The sequence below is a fragment of the Denticeps clupeoides genome, chromosome 6 (assembly GCF_900700375.1).
Source record: "Denticeps clupeoides chromosome 6, fDenClu1.1, whole genome shotgun sequence".
NCBI lineage: Eukaryota > Metazoa > Chordata > Actinopteri > Clupeiformes > Denticipitidae > Denticeps > Denticeps clupeoides.
Window position 1 is genome coordinate 4628707 of NC_041712.1, and position 20960 is coordinate 4649666.

Below are 20960 nucleotides of genomic sequence, written 5' to 3' on the forward strand. Positions count from 1 at the left end.
CGCGTTGGACCTCCTCCTCCTCCTCCTCTTCCTCCTTCTCCGTGAGAAGCCGGGACATCCACCACCAACAGCACCCGCCTGCGGAACGCCACGCCGGCCGCTCCGATCAGCTGTAGAGCGGTGACGTGATCAGCGGCGTCAGCTGACCTCGGAGCTACGACGTCAACACGCCGCTATGACGCAGCATGTGATCGACGGCTGAGCCGACCAATGTCTGATGGGAAGGGAGGCGGGTCGAGGCGCGGTAAACCAATAGGAATGGCAATGATTTGATGACCGTACAACGCCACGCATTACACCGTCCTGCTCAAACAAAAGATATATTAACTATTTATATATTTTAGGAATTGAATCTGTCTCCGCATGTCAGGGATGTCCACATGTCCACTGCACTATTAAATCCTTAAAGCATAATGCAGAACAATGATCTCACTAAACAAATCAGTACTGGGACTAAACAGCCATATCGACATATCGACACCACTTATTTGTCAGGATAATAGTAAAAAATGCTTCAATTGTTATGATTAATTGTTATGCCTCTGGAGCGATGGAAAGTGTTCTGTGGACTGATGAGCACAGATTTCTTCAGGATTAATAAAGTTTCCTGATTCATTTGGCCATTCTTCAGCTGGACAGGTCGGGTTCAACAATGATCTGTGGCAATATAAATGGCAGCTGACTACTGAATTTCTCAAGGAAATTTCAAGATGACAAGAATCTTTGTGATGTGCTCTAGAAGACTTTTCTGACTTTATTCACTTCTTTGCAGCAAATAAATTTGGTGAGCTGTACAAATAACAATCAAAATTCATAAGTGGCTGCACAGGGTGGTCGTAGCCAACTAAGCCACTTACTACCACTGTGTCCCTGAGCAAGACCTGGGGGACTGTCCCTGTCGCTCTGGATAAGGGCGTCTGAAGAATGCCGTACATGTCAATGCACAAACATTGCATCTGACATGAAAGAATTTAACAGGATATAAACACAAACTGCTACTTACTTGTGTTCTGGTGCTGATGAGGAAAAAAAAACAATAAACAGATTTTTGTACAAGACAGTACTGCATTTATTTATTACTTTACTACATTAGACATGTACTTCAGCAAGGGGCATCTGTGTGGGGCCAAAGACAATTTAATTTGATTCATTAAGCAATAAACACTCCCACATTTATATCTTTGCTTTTATTTTCATAAGTAATTTGCTTGACCTAATTACATTTATTTAAACAGTTTTTATGTGTATATATGTTTCAGATTCCATCAGTTCAGTTTGTACTGTAGCCAAAGACTAAATCTGAGTAGAAGCAACAATTAATGATAATTCATTGAAATAAAGGTGAATAATGCTATATTCTATTCTATCCTACTACTTCAGTAGAACGTCTTTGGCAGTTAGATGTGTTAATTTGGGACAGAAACATTCTATTCCTGCTGTGTACATGAGATATATTAACTAATCAATAATTCAAAAAGGAAAATATCTGAGAAAAAACATACTTTGCTATCAGTTACATTCCAATAATACATCTACAGCAATAAAGAAAACAGAGTCAAAATGCACTCCCTTCTTCATTGTCACATCAGTTCATTTTTGCCAGAGTGTGTTTCAGGCCTTTAAATAAATTGCATTTTGTCTAAAGAGAAAGACAGAGAGAGATTCCAGTACACTCAACATTTAACATGGAAAACCATATAGAATATTATAAAATGTAATTCTTCATAAAATTACAACTAAACAGAAAAAACTGACTTTATTGTTAGGTTCTGTGCTCTTTTGTGTGTGAATGTTTGTACCTCATGCCAGTAGAGTGTCTCTCGGGGTAGGCCCAGATTGCAGTGAGAACAATTAATGACCTCATCCTGGGCGTGGTCCCTTGTGCTCCTCATCTCACGCAGGCCCATAGTGCCCCAGAGAGGGAAAGGTGTGGAGCGGGATGAGTGTGGAATCCCGAAATGTGGCCTGGGGTCTTGCTGATACCCCAGAGACTCGTCACTGTGGGTCATCTGCGAGAGCTCATTCACTGGCTCAAGCTGCAACACAAGCACAACACTGCCCTCCTGTGGACTGGTGCAGCACGAGTAACCCTTATCCCAATGCCTTGTTTGCAGCAAGTTTACAGCAGTGGAAGTTGTAGATAACCTCTCATCTCATCTTAATAAATGTCTAAGAAATTAAACTACATTTTTGGTTTGTCTAAAGTTCCAGCTGAAATCACTCTTGAGCTTGGTCAGAAGAAAACGTCAAGGGTGCAGAAAAATCGTACAGTGAAACACAGGCCATGTGATCTGATGGATCCAGACTGACCTTACATTATAGCAATTGGTGTGTCAGGGTAAGAAAGGAAGTCCAGAATTGAACAAAAGCACCCAACATGTGTCAATTTTTACATGCCTTTGGGGGCAGGGTTGCGATCTTGCTTCAGATTGAGGTAATGAACTCTGAATAAAACACAATACACTGTTAATGGCTTTCTTTCCATTCAAACATAAATCCAAAGATCAAATAGCGAAAGAGTGAATCAGCGTCACGTCCTCAGCCCGACTGCCCCGCCCACCTTCTCCAGCATTCTGAACTTCAATCATTACCTGCACCTGTCAGTCACAATCTGCTCCCTGCAACCCCCTGCACCCCCCCACACATAAAAGGACCTTCTGGTGATCCCTTCCCCTGCCAGTTCTAGTGTGCCAATTTTCATGCTTGCCGCGACACCTTTTGAAGGTTGTGCCTAAGCCTGTAGGGAAATCGTAGATGTCCCTTTCTGTTCTGTTTCGTCTGTTCAGTTTCCACACCTAGTGCACTTCCTGTCTGCATGTTTTAGTTTTTTTTTCCATCCCTTTTTGGGGTGTATTTTGTTTAATAAAAAGATGGTTTGACAACACTTGCTCCTCCATCCCCACTTTTACAATTAGGCAGCAAAAGGAATCATTTCCATGCATGCACTGTTCACAAGAGTTGTGCAATTTACCCTCAATTATTCTCCCATAATTAATAAAATGAGGATAAAAATGACAATTTAAATACATTGTACAAACTTAAGCTAAAAAGACATTCATACCAGTGGTCACAATATGGCCTGAAATATCATGGTCCGACCTTGTTAAATAATTGATATAAGGTGATATGTATTAGTGAGAAAACACAGTTCTGTACCTGAGGCTGACTCTCCTCCAGGACCTTCATGCAGTACCAGCAGGGCTCTGCTATGTCTTTTTAAAAACCAACACACTCACGAGTCAAAAAATATATCATATCCCCTTCATTTCATAACATTCCTGATTCTGTTGCTTCAGCGATTTCTGTGTCATACTGACATCTGCAGTCTACAATCCTAAATGAGTGCAGAGCTTATTCCTGGAAGGGTTCTGGAGACCCTGGATGTTAAACTACTGCTGATACTTTAACTCACAAGCATCTGACTGGTCACCACCCACAGAGCTGTGCAGACCTCCCTTACTGCTCCTCTCCTGTGAATGAGAAGATGAAATATGTTCTAAAAATACTTTATGTTATATTATATTTAGAACAGAGCTCTGACCTGCTCATCCTGCATTTGGACATCGGGTGGTAGATCATGTGAGTCTTGATGATGTGGTTCTTCAGAGTCTCCTCCTTTTTCATTGTGTAATTTGTCGTGTTCATGTATACTGCATAGTTCAACCCGAAAAACAAATACACTTAGCTGAACCCTGGACTGCAGGACGCCGTCAAACACACGTTACACTGGAATCAGACTGGAATCTGTCAGCTATCTCGTCTTCCTTGTGGCTTACCTCTCTTGGTCTCCTTCATGGTCAGCCATCGCAAAACACCCTATGCAAATTCTGTACTGCTCAACACCAAAGCTTAGAGGCACGCTTTACAACTACAGAATGCCCTCTGCCTGCCACTCTCACCCACTAAGTCCTGCACCTGCTTAATATTACATGCATCTAAATGGCTCACAGGCAGCTCCTCTGAAAAGAGTTCGGTGAAGGAGGGGTGCAGGGTGCTCTCAGGTGTCATTGTTGTCTGGCATTCATGGCCAGGGCTGTGTTACATTTTAAGGCCATTGCCCGCTGCTGGGTCCACAGAAGAGACTGTTTTCAGGGCCAATCTGTAATCACAGCGAAAAAGTGTGATCCTAGTTTCTTTGATGTGTAAGAAGCTTTCTATAAATTTATAGATCTGCAAACCATTTGATAACATGATAGAAGTGTCCAGTTGTATTACGCAGGGTAGACTCTGAACTCCGACGTGTGCATGACTCAGGGTCCAGACCCATAAAGCGCTTTCTAATCCTCTTCCCTCAGGTCAATTGACCTGTTCCGTATGATCATATAGAGAGTTTTCCTCTTTCTTCGGATTAGCCCTGTTAAGTGTCGCCACATCTGATGGTTGTCTTCACAATTGGGACTGGCACAAAGAAACACAAGACGAAGAAAAAAGTGAAGTGATTGTCATTGTGAAACACAACATCCTTTTAATGTGTTTCTTTGTTTCTTTTTTTGTGTTCCCAAATGACAATCACTTCACTTTCTTCTTCGTCTTGTGTTTCTTTGTGTCACCCTCTCTGGGCCGCCAGCCTGATTACGTGTGTGTCTGTGCGTTGTTTGCAAATGTGACTGTGCTGATATATATATATATATATTAAAAGGATGTGTTTCACAATAATCCGCTATATATATATATATATTAAAAGGATGTTGTGTTTCACAATAATCCGCTCCCTGCAACCCCCTGCACCCCCACACACATAAAGGGACCTTCTGGTGATCACTTCCCCTGCCAGTTCTAGTGTACCAATTTTCATGCTTGCCCCTTTTTGGGGTGTATTTTGTTTAATAAAAAGATGGTTTGACAACACTTGCTCCTCCATTCCCACTCTTACAATTAGGCAGCAAAAGGAATCATTTCCATGCATGAACTGTTCACAAGAGTTGTGCAATTTACCCTCAATTATTCTCCCATAATTAATAAAATGAGGATAAAAATGACAATTTAAATACATTGTACATACAGGCGGGACATATTGGGAATGAGGATGTATTAATAATAATAAAACAACACAAATAAACACCAGCAGGATGGCTGTAAACAGGGGAATAGAGGGTAGACCATAAACCTGCCCGCAGGCATGTGGCAGTTGCCAGAACTCAAAACACAAAACTGGTTCGCAACAGAAACTCACGAAAATGTTGGAGCTGCAAAAGGGGCGGAGTCACAGACTCACCTGGAGTCAAACCTGACACTGATGATTATGACCAGATTCCTGGTCCATGACTTTTAATGTTTTAATAAAGACCCCCCACATTATCTCCAAGCTCTTGCCTTCCACGCATTAACAAGAAGTATCACCAGGGTGCCAATGACAGGAAAGTCTTGTTTGGGGTGGATGGCCACTGTGTTCCTATATCGGGAGTTCTGTATGGACAAGGCAGAAACATCAAATGACAATCTGATTGGTCTCTGGCAACCTTATTGTGAGTGAAATGCCCAGTATAAAAGACGGCTTTTTTCACGGCTACTGGCCTCTCTGGTTTTCCTCCTCCATTGAGGCTCTTGCCCCCTCAGCTATTGGGGGTCAGTATGACAAGGTCAGCTCAATCTGATGTCTAACCTTTATAGCTGGGTTTCTGTTTTCACATTTTACAATAATCTGCACACTAGTTTGCGGATTGCTGTGTCCAAATTCTACCCAGACACTGGCCACCTAGCTGTTGAGAAATAAGTGCACAAATCACTGGTGGCTTAATGAATCCAGTTGTCCTGGCCCTGAAAGGTGAACAGAATTATATTACTGGCCTCTGAATTAAAAAAAGGTTGTCATCCCCCGATACAGAAAGTAAAGAGACAAAAACAGAGAAAGGGAAGCCTGTTCAAGATTGAGAAAGACTATTTTGCCAAGGGTACAATTGCATCTATCAATGGAGAGAGAACAAGGAGGCTTACAAGGAGGGGTACCAGTTCTTCTGGTCAAGATAAGAAAATGGACAGAACGAGAAAAGTGCAGAGAAAATTAATTTGTCAGGATTGACGGCAGCTGTGCTCAACACCGGTGGCCAATCCTGACGGCGCATAAATGCCGGATATTTCCGCCCCTTCCAGGTCTCCGGCATTTTCGTGGACGTTAGTGCACGTATAGTATATGAATGTGTATTTTCAGTTCTAGTTTTTCTTTATTGTAGTTAAATTGTTTTCGGCCAATTGTTTCGGCTGTTTATTTGTATTTATTGTTTATTTGTTAATAAACCCCCTTCCCAGCATGTCAGACCTCTGCGCTTCCTTCCCCCGAAAGCCCGTAGTCGTGACATAATTAGCATAAAGACTATGCCAACAGCATAATATGAAACGTTCACTGTACAAGAACAATCAGGAAAGAACTGTGGATGAGTGTATTAAAAATGATGTGTGTATGCATACATAGAATATGTGTATTTGTACAAATGTGCAGAGTAGATATACAGTATAAGCATGTTGCACGCAAGAAAACACTATGGTGTTTGTTAGTTTATGTATAGCTGTTGTATATTCTATGGTCAGCTGTTGTAGAGCCAGGCAGCAGTTGGCAGGAAAGACCTTCTGAATCCCTCCGTCCCACATCGAAGGAGCTGCTCAGTCCTGTCAGGGTCTCCTGCAGGGGGTGGGAGATGTTGTCCACCATTCTCCCTTTCACTCACCTCCTCCACTGGGTCCAGAGGGCATCCTAGAACCGAGCTGGCCCTCCGGATCAGCCTTGTTCAAGGCTAAGTGCTTACAATGTATAGCATTCAAATGGAAGGTCGTCCCAGTCCCAGTTGCAGCTATGTATTTATCTTCCCAATGAACCAACATATGGGACTGACACCATTAAAATAACCAGAATAGAACACACATAAATGCTAAACATATTCAACAGGATATGAAACAGTGCTGTACATAATGTATTCCCTTTCTCATTCTACGCCTACATTTATCTGTACACACACTAGGTATATAAACAATGACTAGTGGGAAGCACACGGCAGTGCACAGATATGGGCTATACCATTTTTAGTACTACCACAGGGGGGTGATGTCGTATGGCTTTATGATCTGTTTCCACAGTAAGGACAGTTCAATCAAATTTTCTGAATGTGATTTTCTATTATAGAATTATGTCTGTAAAAATCATATTGACATAGATGTCTTTCAAGAAATATGACAGAAATTGCTTTGCACTTCTTAATTTTGAGCTGTTACATAATAAAAAATTAATGAATATTTGACATTTTGAAATGTAGTGGATTTATGTCTGCTTTGTTACTGTTAAATACATTGAATTTTTAAAGAATTGGTAAAATATCTTGCTGAACTTGTCGGTTTTCTTTTGTTTCTCATTGTCACTCCTGCACTGCCTCAGGTCTACCAACAGTGCTCAATTGCAGCACTCACTGAGTTGATTACTCTGTAGGACCTGTTAAAGCCAATTGAGACATACTACTTGTCATTTAAGCTAAATAAGAACAATTCACACAGCATCCCATCACCTTGTCACCTTGTCACATTTCCAATCACTCCGCATTCAGAGAAATTCATATCTGCATTTACATGTGAATGCGACAGTCTTGTATTATAATAAGGATGACAGTTAAGGGGTAGAGGTTGGAAACGGGCCCGTAATCGGAATCCCGCCAAGATGCCACTGAGGTGCCACTGAGCAAAGTACCGTCCCCACACAATGCTCCCTGGGGGCCTGTCATGGCTCCCCACTGCTCACCAATGGTGATGGTTAACCCTTTCATTTCATTGTGTCATTGTGTGCTGTGCTGTGTTTCACAATGACAATCACTTAATTTTCACTTCCATATATAAATAATACACATGTTTAATCATTTTGATATTCAAATCAGAGCCAGACACAAAACAAAATCTTCTCTGACAATCCCACTAACAAGGTAGGTATTGCTAATGTCTAACCAGAAAATGAATAAGCAACCCATATTATACAAGGCAGGCAACATCCTAACTGGACCAGTTGGATAGCTGGTTGAACCAGTAACCCTCAAATACATCAAATGGTAAACAACCATTAAACAAGTGTTTCTCAGTTCTTACCTTATTGACCGAAATACTAATAATAATATCCAGGGAACATGCAGATAGAATGGCTGGGTAAGATTAATCCCATTTAAAAAAACAGAGACCTGAGGTGAGCATTAAATGCTCTTTAAATCTTGTCATGCCATGCTTTTTTCCAGTACGTATTTTCAAATACCTTGTCTAAACATGGTTCAATCTACTGTATCCCCGAAGCTTCGTTCTCAGCAGAACAGATTTATGAGGTGTTCATGGACTTGATGTCATTTTATGATGGAAATATTTGAGGCACACGTTGACGTCACTAGTGCCTTTCATGGATCTGGCTGATTGCCCTTTACTGCTGTGCTATTTCAGTAGGGATGTGAGAGTGGAAATACATGGGATACCTGCACATGCCCATTTTGTCCCAGCAATTTAATTCAGGATTCGAGCAGAACCTGTGTGTGCAGCAAAACTCAAAACTCAGTTAACCTGACCATTTTTTATCATTCTAGGATTAGATATGTCCCATGAGTAGGCTCCTGGTAATCATACAATGTCACGTTGTTTCCATAGAAACACAAAGCTTATTTCAAGACCCATCGAAGGATGTTTAGCCAAATGCATTCTCAGATTTATTGAACAGCAGCGTGAAAACAGCTCCTTTTAGCAAATGCTATGCAATATGCTGAAAGGAACATTGAAAACGTGTGTACATAACTTGGCATGACATTCTGTTGTAGATGGTGTTATATAGATGAAATGCACCTACACTGTTTTCTGTGTTTCAATAAATTATTTTTCCCCCTTGAAAGTGAACACGACTGCTGTCTTGGACACTGTTGGAATGAATGTGTTTTTTTGTACAACTGAACTTCACTAGACATTCGCTCCTTTTCATTTAAACATTTCCTTCATTTATAAAAAGATCTGAGGTGCCGTCGCTGGAGGAGCATCCGAAGAGCCACCTGTGAAGAGCCAGAGGGCAGCGCGTGTCACTGAGAAGATTTGGGGAGAAAGAGCAACAGGGCTGTTGTTTGCAGTGAGCATCATCACTGCTGCATCTCTGAAGTGAGTCAGGCCAATTATCTGCCTGGTTTTAAATCTCAAGTAGCTGATTCTCTGCGTCATGGAACTGTGTGCAGACATTTGTCTGTCTGCTTGAGGTAAAAAGGCACACGCTTTTTGTCTTACATGTGTTCCTTTTGCATTCCGGTGCCCCTCTTCTAAAAGACATGTATCAAAAAGGTCAAATATGATCATTATGAATGTTTAAGAGGCACAGAAATTGAAATGGCTGTGAGTCACCTGTCTTTCTGGTGCAGGCACTGTGAAACGGCTTTTATTCAATGCCTAACAACTAGAAAAATGGAGAGAATGAAGCAGAGCAGCGCATCACATCTACCACCATCAGAGCTTGATTTACTGTGAGTAACATCTTCCGAACCGAAATAGCTCAATTTCAATGGAAAGATCAGGATTTGATCTGCTTAGAACAGTGGGAATGTAGAATGAGACGAGGAAGATGTCGTTCAGCAGATCATTCTTGTGTCTCAAATTGCATCCATGTGCATCTTCTGTTCACTGTAACTTGTGTGTCCAGCATTATTCACATAGTTTCGTATGTGCAGCTATTGTTCTGTGTTCCCACATCATGATCCCACATTGATCCCCACGGACAGGGCTGTTAAGTGCACTTTGTAGTACGACAGCTGTTCAGGTAAGTGTATTTAAAAGAGAATATGTGTATGTGTGTGTGTGTGTGTGTACGTGTGTGTGTGTGTGTGTGTGTGTGTGTGTGTGCATGCGCTTGGGTTCTGCAGTGGTTGGATGACTCACCATCAATCATGTGACTAAACAGTCTCCCCCTTCTTCCCCTCCCCCTCCCCTTCTTTCATTTTTTCTTTCTTTATTTTATGAACGGCAGGAAATGGGTTGAGACTTAACCTTTTACACGTGTCACTTGATGCTAGAAGGACGTTTATATTGTTCAATATGAAGAACAGTGGCATACAAATCGTGTACTATTTAGAGAGCATTGGAAGCTAGAGCTGCCTGACATGAGTTCTCTGGATGGAAGGTGCTGGTTAACCATCCCACCATTGTAATTCCTCAACTGCGTTAAGTGGGAAATGTGACTTATACATTTAAATTGACATTTTACAGCATTTGGCAGACGCCCTTATCCAGAGCGACTTACAACGTGCTTCCAAGTTACCATCGATGAAGTGATCAATTCTGGTTCACTAGGACCCCCAACTATGAATACAATCTTATTATTCACTCTGTTGTAGTTTCTATACATAATTCAGACAATAAGAAAGTTACAAGTTAATCTAAATACTCTTTAAAGAGGAAGATCTTGAGCTGCCGTTTGAAAGTACTCAGTACCTGTGCTGTTCTGACCTCGGGGGGAAGTTCATTCCAACCATCGAGGGGTCAAGACGGAGAAGAGTCTAGATGAGTGTCTTCCATTTACATTTACATTTACGCCCTTATCCAGAGCGACTTACAATCAGTATTTACAGGGAGCAACTTACTTTACTTTATTTAGCAGACGCTTTTATCCAAAGCAACTTACAAGAGGAAGACACCACCAACTCAGGGTTAAGTGTCTTGCTCAGGGACACGATGGTAGTTAGTGGGAACCTGGGTCTTCTGGTTCATAGGCGAGTGTGTTACCCACTAGGCTACTACCCCCCTTTTTCCTTCAGAGATGGAGGGACCAGGCGAGCAGCAGACTGGAGGCTCTGAGTATACGAGGTGCAGTGTGAGGTATAATGAGGGCTGTGAGGTAGGATGGGGATACTCCATGTTTGGCGTTGTAGTCCAGCATCAGTATTTTTCTGATGCGTGCAGCTACTGGGAGCCAGTGGAGGTAACGTAGCAGAGGGCTGGTGTGGAAGAATTTGGGAAGGTTGAAGATCAGTCGTGCTGCTGCATTTTGTATTAGTTGTATAGGTCGGATGGTCTGTTTACAACATCCTTGTCCATAAAGAGGGCCGGCATCCATTCAACTTGCATCACTACCATGCTGTAATAGTGCTATATTCAGACAGAGTCTACAAGGAAGAGCCAGTGAAGGACTGAAAGATGTCCTCAGTAACTCAAACTATTCCTTAGTGTGAACACAAGAGCAGGAAGCTCATGAACTGAAGATGCAGGTGATGGAAGAGAGGAGGCTATTGACAAGTTAAAACAGCCCCTATTTCTGTATTAGTAGACAGTATAACAGTCCCTCACATGTATCTGTGAAGACCATTGCATCCCAGAGAGCATCCCAGGCTGGCTAAACTGCTCAGGCTTCTTGAGTGCTAAAATGCTGAGGTGGGTAGTAACCAGTTGCATTTACTCCATTACATTTACTTGAGGTTTACAACGTTATACTTTTTACTTTTGCTTGACTACATGAATTAGAAACTCTACTCTTACTTTGCTACATTGGACAACACTTCACTTTTTTTAAACCATTTATTCCATACATTAGATACATTTTTGACAGATGCCGCAAGTAGATCTAACACATGACTATGTTTCACCATTCAAACGTAGCAACAAAGAAATCACATGACTGTATCGCCAATCAGACGTAAACATGCAGCCACATGACCTCATACAAGCTGCACAGACTCATCTCACAGCAAAGACATGAAATGAAATTCTTTTTTTAATGCTACTCATACTTGAGTAAAATGTTTGGCTACTCTGCCCAGCTCTGCTAAGAAGGCACCTTCACCACATGCCTTCAGAAAAAAACGTACAGAACAATGCTTAATCACAGGCAAGCCAACAGTGATTAAACACAGATCAAATACAGGTTAAGTAAATGAGGTACCAACTAGAACATGCAGTGCAACCCGGTTTACAGTGTATGGGGCTGTGTAGCTGCAGATCGATCAGAGCACCCATGCTGGCCCCTGTCCACCAGGGAAAGCTCCTACAAGGGTCTGGTCTGACAAATCCCACTTCTTTTTATGTCAGGCGGGTGGATGTGTGTGCATTATTTACCTGGACCACAACAAGACATGTCAGTGAAGGCGGTATGATGCTCTGAAAGCGTTCAGTCATGCATTTATGTGGATGTACCACCTACCTAAAGTCAAAATCAGGTGGGAAAAGGGCAGACTGGGCCCATGGGCATATTCTATACATTTTATTATGAAACTGGTTAACAAAAGAAGACCAACATACATCAATGGAAAACGAGAAGTTGAATGTTAAGACAAATCTTGGAATCCCAGTGACAGTAGCATGGAAAGCAGAGGAAAGGCGGCAGTTAGATATGTCCACGGACTGCTGAACACTGGTCTGACCAGCCATGTATAGTCTTCAGTGCAACAAGAAGTTAGTCAACAAGAATTTCACCTGAAAAATCTGTGTCTGTGAATTACCTAAGCAGGTAAATACGCTTGTGCTATAGATGAGGTGGCTAAGAATTCAGATTGGTTTATTACCAAAACCGCATTATGAGAGATAGATTGTGACAACTTTTTTTTTGCAGCTGCCTCTGACACAAAATCAGTTTTGTTTTCTGTCATGCCCATGAATGTTCTATGCATTAAGAGGTGTGGACATTATCCATGACGTCTGACATGATCTGACATGATAATTAGTTCCCGGCACATCCCAATTCAACAAATCGGTGGCAAATCTACTGCATTGGATGGTCATGTCGCCTCCTTTTTGTATGCTGTTTTTTCGGCTGATGAACTTGTCCTTTCGAAACGTGGAGGAAAATGTTCCTCTAAGCAGTTTTTGCAGGTGGTTGCAACGAATACCAATGCATGGCCTGATGCTCGTAAGCGTGCACTTCTTTTACTCTGCCTACCTGGAGACAGAGTCACAGACACGCTTCTACACACTGTCCGATCAAGGTGAGAGCTTGGATGATCCATGGCTATGCGCCGAGTGTGAAATTCCATTGCCTGAAGTTCAGATTCTTTCTTGCTTCAGTGTCCGGTTAACGTTAAGCCTGCCATTTCTTCAGTGCCTGTGGAGGTGATCAGGTGTCAATTCTGCCACACTGTCTGTCTCAAAAGCCTTTCAAAGGAGAGCAGCTGCTGCTCCCGAACAGTTCAGTTGGTGGCTTACTCCCTGCTCCTGTTCCAGGCCTGTGTCCTGGACCGTGGTGCTGCTCTGCTGGGCGTGTACCAGGTCAATGTGCTGGTCAATGGTGCCCTCCACCCCAACTACACCGCTTCTGTGTCACGTCCATGCGGGCATGACATGGCGGGTGAACGGAGAGGAGTGACGAGGAATGGAGGACGCTTTCACCTGACATCACGAAACCGGGGTTTAATTAGTGAATCACTGGACAGGGGAGACATCCGAGACCTAGACACTGGTGAACACGGAACATAACTTCAAAGACCTGACAGCGGACAGAAACGAACAGGGCAGCTTTATACAATTGACACAGGTGAAAACGATTAGGGAACATTTCACAGGACAACAATGAAACTCCGGTCCGGATCCTGGACCGGAGTAACCCCCATTTCGGACCGGATCCTGACATTCTGAAACACTGCGAGTGCTGAAATACAGCGACTTCTTCAAGCAGGTGAGACGTTTTTCCACGGGGTTCCCCAATTTGGCATATATGTGGTGTCACATTCCCATCTAGGGGAGGGGAGGACAATGTGAACTAGGCGGACGGTGACAAGAAGGAACACACAGCTGTGTCAGGAGTTCTGCCTGGACAAGGACAATCTGATAAGTATAATAGAGGTTCTCTTCACAGCTTCTCTCTCTCATTTCCCCCTTCCATCAGGGCTCTTTCCCCCCTCAGTTGCTGGAGGTTCTTCTCCCCCCAGCTTCTGGGCTTCTTCTCCAGGTCCAGGCTCCCACTCTGTCCCACATCTGTGCCTGGATCCCAGTCTGAATCTGTGTTGTGACAGTTTACCATAATTTTTCTCTGAATTTACTGCCAGAGCTACATATTAATTGGCACTGGTCCATGCCCCAGTTTGTTTTATAGATATTTAATTTTTGTAGATTTTCACATCATTAACAGAAATGAATTTTTTTATCCACATTATTACTTCTGTTATCCCAATGACAATGCGATAAAGATGAAGCCATTGCTCATTTTGTTGTGAACATCAACTGCATTGTGGTTATTTAACACTACCATTAAATTCAAAAAATTAAATTAGAATGAATATATAAAAAATGCTGATAACCTGGTTTGTATATCACAGAAGAATAATTGACAGTGCATCAAAAATCTGATAAATGTTTTTGCTCAGTTTTGATCATTCTAATCAACAAACCATTCACTGTCACATCACCAGTGATGTTGTTTACCATTTTTATATATGGAAATATTTAATGGCATTGCTGATAATGAAAAAGAGAATTAGTCAATTAACACAGAATGTGTATACACTGCTTGTTGAAACGGAGCGTTCGTTGGGAAGATGCTTGGCAGCAGTAAGATGCTACCTTTAGGGGAAGTTACATTAGATCATGTAAGTGGGGTAGCTAATTATTAAATGATCTCCATGGAGACATTTTAAAAAAGACTGAGCTTTAATAAAATAGTTATTTCTTTCTTATAGCAAAACTAGTAATCAACATGCTTTTATTTACACATTGCACTCAATGATTTATTTGACACTGTACAACAAAGTAAAAGACACCAAGAACGAATGTTCATTCACGACACAGGACATATTCACTTTTTCATAAACAGTTAATCAACATTTTTTCATATTCATGATCACAGTTGTTCAAATATTTTTTCTGCTTGTTTATTTTTTTCTTTTTTTTTATGCAAGTACAGACAAACGTGCAAATTCTACTTCCTCATTTCCAAACCTGGAACACTTTCCTTTTTAAAACATCACAATTCAACAACGTCTACATACTTTTCTTTACCACACAAGACCTGTCATTCTATCCAATTATCTACAGTTTGCCTTAAAAGTGCTGTTTTCAACTAGAACTGCAGGGCAGTGAACAATGCGCACACCAATCACAGAAAGAAAACTGACTGCCGCCCCACCATGTCACTTTGCTCCATCGTGGTTTTTTTCATATGTTTTGTTTTTGTGCAAAGTGATAAAAATATCATTTTAATTGTGATTAAACTTGGAGCACCTTCATGTAAAGTACATGAATGCATGACAGAAGGAAAGCACAGATGAAAAGCTCACCCATCTCGGTGATATTCACAGAATATCAGTTGTCCTGCACATTTTTCATCGCTTTATTGACTGGAGAGGAATAAGAGCGTTTGTGTAAACATATATCTCTTTAATTGGCACCCACATCATTTAAACATCCATGTGAATGATAGCCCAGCCCTGAATGCTCACCGAATGAACTCCTTGTTCTCTCACCAACTCAAAATGTAAACTGCGAGAGACGCAAAAACAGCATAATTCAAGAGAGGGTTCCAAAATAAAGAAAGGATGTCTCCCTGTCCTGATCTGGAATGAATATTATCAAAGCATATGTGAAACCCCTAACCAACAAGAGTCATTTCACAGCCATCTTTCTCTTTGCTTGTCAAACCTCTCTCTCTGAGTTGTGACGCTTCAAGTCAAATTAAAACGGCACTAAAACATTCTGCGGTGAAAATAGATCTTCTCAATGAAGTTCTCCAGCTCCTCATCGCCATCTTGCTGAACCCCCATCTCGTCGAAGCCATAGTCAGGAGGGTCGTAAAAGGGAGACTGTCTCCTGTCAGACTGGGTGATTGGACTGGACATGGGCAGGGACTGATATGTCCGAGGGTGCGGCAAGATGTAGTTGGATATGTACGGGTTTGGGGGTCCAACAGTTACCTGTTTCCACCCACGTCCTTTACCTTTTACCCTGTTCCTACGTTTAGGAGGCTTAAAGCCATAGTCCATGGTATCCTCATACTTGTAGTCATATGAGAGCACTGGCATGTTAAAGTACTGGGACTTGGGAGGTGGAAAGTAAACTGGGTAATATGCCCGGTATGGCTTCTGGTAGTACGGATATGAAGGGTAGGCCAAGAAGGGCTGTGGCTTGAACCACAAGTCCTGCTGATACAGCTTGGCTTTGGCTTTCTTTTTGTAAGGGTCAATGCTGTGGGGGCCTTTGGATTTTTTGGGGGGCTTTGAGAAGCTGACGGCTGGAACCATCACCCTGGGTGGAGCCACTAATGGTCGGAAACGAGGAGCTATGACTGGGGGTGAGTCTTTCTTTTTCTTTTTCTCTTCAACATCAGCAATTATTTCAACCACATCATCGGCAGGAAGGTGCAGTTTGCTTGAGATCTCTATTAAACGGTCAATGGTCTGCGGATCAATGGCTTCATCGTCGTCATCATCGTCAACCACCTCATTGGAGCGCTTGTCCTCAGCTACGCTGCCTTTCTTGCGTTGCTTCAGATAGGAAGTCTCCTGCTGTTTCCGGTCCATGTACTCCAGTAACATGTCTGAGGCGATGTCGGCCAGCCTTTGCTCCTCTTCTCTGGCTGCCAGAGCCTCGGCTTCCTGCCTCCTTACCTCTTCCTGCTCGGCCTTAGCAACTACCCGCTCGTTTTCATTGGTCAGGACCTCATCCGCATTTTCATCTTCTTCGGAGTTTTCAAAGTCATCCATGAAGTTCCTGTCTTCGCTTTGTGGGGTTTTTGTCACTGCTTCCAGCCACTTTAATTTTTTGGTGGCCTGAGCCAGTTGCTGGTTGTATGCTTTGTAGCCCTTCAGAGGTGGAAGTATCTCGTTGTCCTGTAGACCAAGGTCAATGTTCTGAAAATAGCCTCTGGTCATCCTCTCAAGCTTGGAAACATCTTTGTCTGCACTTGCTTTGGGTTCCGCACTTATTTTTTTGCTGAGCAGGTCCAGCAGAAAGAATTGCTGTCCTGCCGGAGTTCCGTTCCCTTCCTTCACTGACCTTTTCTCATCCCACTTGATGTTCTGGTTCTTGCGTGCCACCTGCTCCGCCACCCCTCCGTTTCCTCTCTCATTTTTATTATCTTGGTGGAACTCCAGTAGGGTGTAGGGGTCGGTCATCTGTTCTCTCGCACTATCCTCCTCCCACCCTGGGTTGTCTAGAGCCTCCAGCAAAATCGACGTTAAAGCCTGGGCTGTGTCAATGCCTGCATTGTGGCTTTGATCTGAACGTGTGTGGATCTGGCTATCATTGTCCCCGTGCGCTTCATGTTCCGGTTGGGGCAGCTGAGGGAGGTCTGTGCTTCTGCTGCTGCTGCTGCTGCGTAGGGAGCTCTCCACAGGAACCGGAGAGGCAGGAAGCAGCTGTGGGTGGATACTGAGGAGAACCAAGAGGAGAATGGAGACACTGGAGGAGTGTTGGCACCAGGTCATGACCATGCAGAAGAGGCAGGATGAGGGGGCAGGAGGGGACAGGGCGAGCACCTTACAGAGGGAATGAGAAAAAAAGAGTAGAGTTTAATTCATTACTATTAATACATTTCATTTGCTGGCCATGTCAGAATAATGAATCATGTCACATTACACTGTCTTGGCAAATATCAATTATTTAGTTATGATGCTCAATTCATTTATCTAGTATGGCCACAGAGACGATAATGAGATTGATCCTTTAGCTGATGGTAATTTATTTTATTATAAAATACAGTCGCATAAATTAGACAGGCACAGTTTTATTCAGCAGTTCATCCCCATGAGACATGCTGTACTATGAGCAGATGAAAACTACACCTTTTCCTCAAAACTATCAAAATAATCTTCTAAATTTCGCCTTCTGACGAGCAGCGATTTCATCCGAACCAACTAAACCAGACAGGAGAGGTATTGTTGGTTTGGCGCCCGCTTACCTGGAATCCCGTTAGAAATCAGGAGACTCCCAGAAACGCGATTTTCCGGGATTTTAGTTCGAACTCATTAAAACTAATTCTTTGCCAGAGCGGATGTTTGGTGGAACTGCGGCACAACTGTTGTTCCTCGGCTTTTTTTTCCCTTCAGCACCACAGACAGCGCAACTTCACTATTTATACGAAGACGTGTGGACCACGTGACCCCGAGTAATCGCAGCGGCCGTGACGTCAGACGCTCCATTCATAAGAATGTTCGACTCGGAGGATGAATGAACGGACCGGCGTGTGCCGCGGGTGGAACTGGTTCGGTTTTTACTTGTGTTCCGCTGATCAGAGCCGGGGAGCAGCGGGGCGACGTGAGCCGTCGTGACGTAGGCAGTTCAGCTCCATCGCTCCGTTTCCGCTCAATTTCCTCCTCGACTCATTCAATTTTTCGCTCTTTGTCTCGCGGCGTGTCTGACTGTCGCCCATCTGCCACCTCTCTCATGTGGTCCCTGCAGCTGAAAAAGAGCTGGTGGCAGGGCGATCTCACTAATAATGGATTATTAATAACCATTTTATAGCCCTCTGAAAATCCAATTGACTTAATGGCGTATGAACGTAATAAATGAACGGATGTGTGTCCAGTCCACACGTTCATGGTGTAGACAGTCGTGTTCAGGTTCGTGTTCATCAGCGATTCCCCAGGCTGCAGGTCCACTCTGCTCTGTGTGTGTGTGTGTGTGTGTGTGTGTGTGTGTGTGTACTGTCAGTCCACATTAGAGTGGTCCCGCTCCCCCGCGCTGACTCACCCACCAGCGCTGAAAGGGTCATACAGGGGAAATGAACGCAGACCAAGGTGAACATTAAGAGACTGTTGTCCTGTAAACTCTTCCTCCTCTCATCCCCCTCACCAGCGGCCCCATCGCTACATGTCACCTGACCTCTGACCACGTCGTGTCACATCTTGACAGGCCTCGCTGTAGGGCTTCATGATCCTGATGAAGAAACGGTCATCGACAGGGCGAGAAAGACAACGTGGTGGGGTTCATTTGGTATGGACGGAGATTCAGTCATCCTTCCATACAGTACTGAATAATTTATGACGAGACTATGAGACTATCTTCTAATCATAAAGCGAAAGCTTCTTCATGGGTTTGGAGTTTGGGCCATGAGCGGTCTGGAGACCTCATGCCTGCTAAGCCACATGGTTCTCCAGCTTCGAAGAGACTGACTAGGATATTAAAATTATGTCCACACTGAAGATTGAGTCCCATCATGACAACATTTTAAAATAATAAATAAATAATCAATGAATAAAACCTACATTAACATTTGTATTGATTTTACATACACACACACACACACACATGTAGCAATATATGTAGCAAGGACACCCCACCGGTCCTCGACTGGACCTGAGTGTGGCAGGGTACATTATCACTGCCATCAGGGAAAACCCTCTCCATGAAGGGGTGAAACGTGGTTTAGGAAGGAGGTGAGTGTCCAGGTACCCCCGTTGTCCAGGTAACAGAGCCATCCACATAACGTAAAACCACGGTGCCTTCTTCCATTCCGTTCCATCTGATGCTCAAGCGCCCATTGTCGGCACACCACACACACCTTTCCACCATAACCGAGCAGGAGCTCTTCTGTTGGATGGACCGTGACCATCTTATTAATGAGAAATGCGACACTGTACAGCATTGCAGCACAACACTGTCTCATGCAACCATGTTTTACAGCGGTCATGTTGCCCAGTTCAATTTTCACCTTCTGTTATGCAATTTCAGGTTCTCTGGTTATGTTCGGCCATTTGGAGACTGTGTTTTAGTTGTTTTATTGAGATTAGGAAGAAAATAAAATCTGAATGTATTAAAGACGCTTCCATACCACTTCAAGTAAGTTGTTAGAAAAACTCACCGACCTGAACTTCTAAAAAATACACACACACACATATATATATATATATATATACACACACACACACACACACACATATATATACACACACACACACACACACACACACACACATATATATATATATATACACACACACACACACACACATATATATACACACACACACACACACACACATATATATATATATATATATATATATATGTGTGTCAAACATATAGTGCAATATTGCAGTATAAATTCTGATTTTGCTGCGGGCTGTTGAAAAGGAGGAGCTGATGATTTCTGCGATGAAAGCCGTGAATGGTTTTGAATAAAATGTCACCCGAGTCCGCGGGCCAGATTGTGTGTGATTGCAGGTGGCGGCTGGTTGTGCGTCCGCGTGTGTGTGTGTGTGTGTGCGTGCGTGCGTGCGTGCGTGCGTGCGTGTGTGTGCGTGCGTGCGTGCGTGCGTGTGTGTGTGTGTGTTATGAATGCAGCAGTCCCAGTCGCTCATTAAAATGCGGCTAAAGTGTCCGCTGCCGGCGGGACGATCTGGTCACACTAGAGGGCGATATCATCTCCACCGGCGTCCGTCCGTTCGACACGCTCGTGATTATCGGCTATCGGCGGCGCCCGAGCTGCGTGACTCATCCAGACACCCACGGCCACGGACCGACAGAGAGCTGCGTCTGCGTCTGTCTGTCCTGACATCTGCTTCAGATGGAGCCAGATTAGCTGAGTGCTCTATTAATCGCCTCATTTATGAGAATGAGATGGTTCTAATTGCCACGTCCCGGGGCCACGGGGGCATCAGCAGGCGCCACCCGCCGTCTTCTGCCGGCTCCTGGCCAGCACTCTCCTCCTGCTTCTTTATTCTATATTTGTGGGAAATTGCTCTGAATTGAGGCTGCAGTTGTGGGTGAGGATGAGATATTCCGCTGATGAAAGATCATATGAAGGTCAGTGCCTGCTGCACCCTGCCCAACAATCACATTCCAGTTATTGGCCCCCAGGTCCTGAATGGTCCCCTTTACAAATATACTGCAACCCTTGCTGATATTGAGCAAGTTCCAGATGCAAATAGCCTGGCGGAAATATCAAGCTGTCCATGAGCAATGAGTAACTTATGGTATAATCACACCGAGTAAAACATTAAAAGTGCCTTTTGTCAAGAGATCAACCTCTGTGGGTTTTTTTTTTTTTTTTTTTGCGCATTGATGTTCTAGGGAGCAGATTCAATTATGTGACTCATGAATTTAATGTGCTTTCTACCCAC

At 43.3% G+C, this 20960-nt stretch overlaps 1 protein-coding gene across 1 annotated transcript; it reads right to left on the minus strand.

Moving 5' to 3' along the window:
• Positions 1-14616: 14616 nt before the first annotated feature.
• Positions 14617-17940, minus strand: LOC114792849 (neurosecretory protein VGF). Its single transcript, XM_028984328.1, has 2 exons — positions 17798-17940; positions 14617-17375 (listed from the first exon to the last, which is right to left on the minus strand). Exon 2 carries the CDS (start codon positions 17328-17330, stop codon positions 15585-15587), a length of 1746 nt encoding a protein of 581 aa, XP_028840161.1. The 5' UTR covers positions 17331-17375; positions 17798-17940; the 3' UTR covers positions 14617-15584.
• Positions 17941-20960: the final 3020 nt, after the last annotated feature.

Coding starts and splice junctions, on each gene's coding strand:
- LOC114792849 (XM_028984328.1), bottom strand. CDS start 17,330: ATGGTCATGACCTGGTGCCAACACTCCTCCAGTGTCTCCATTCTCCTC.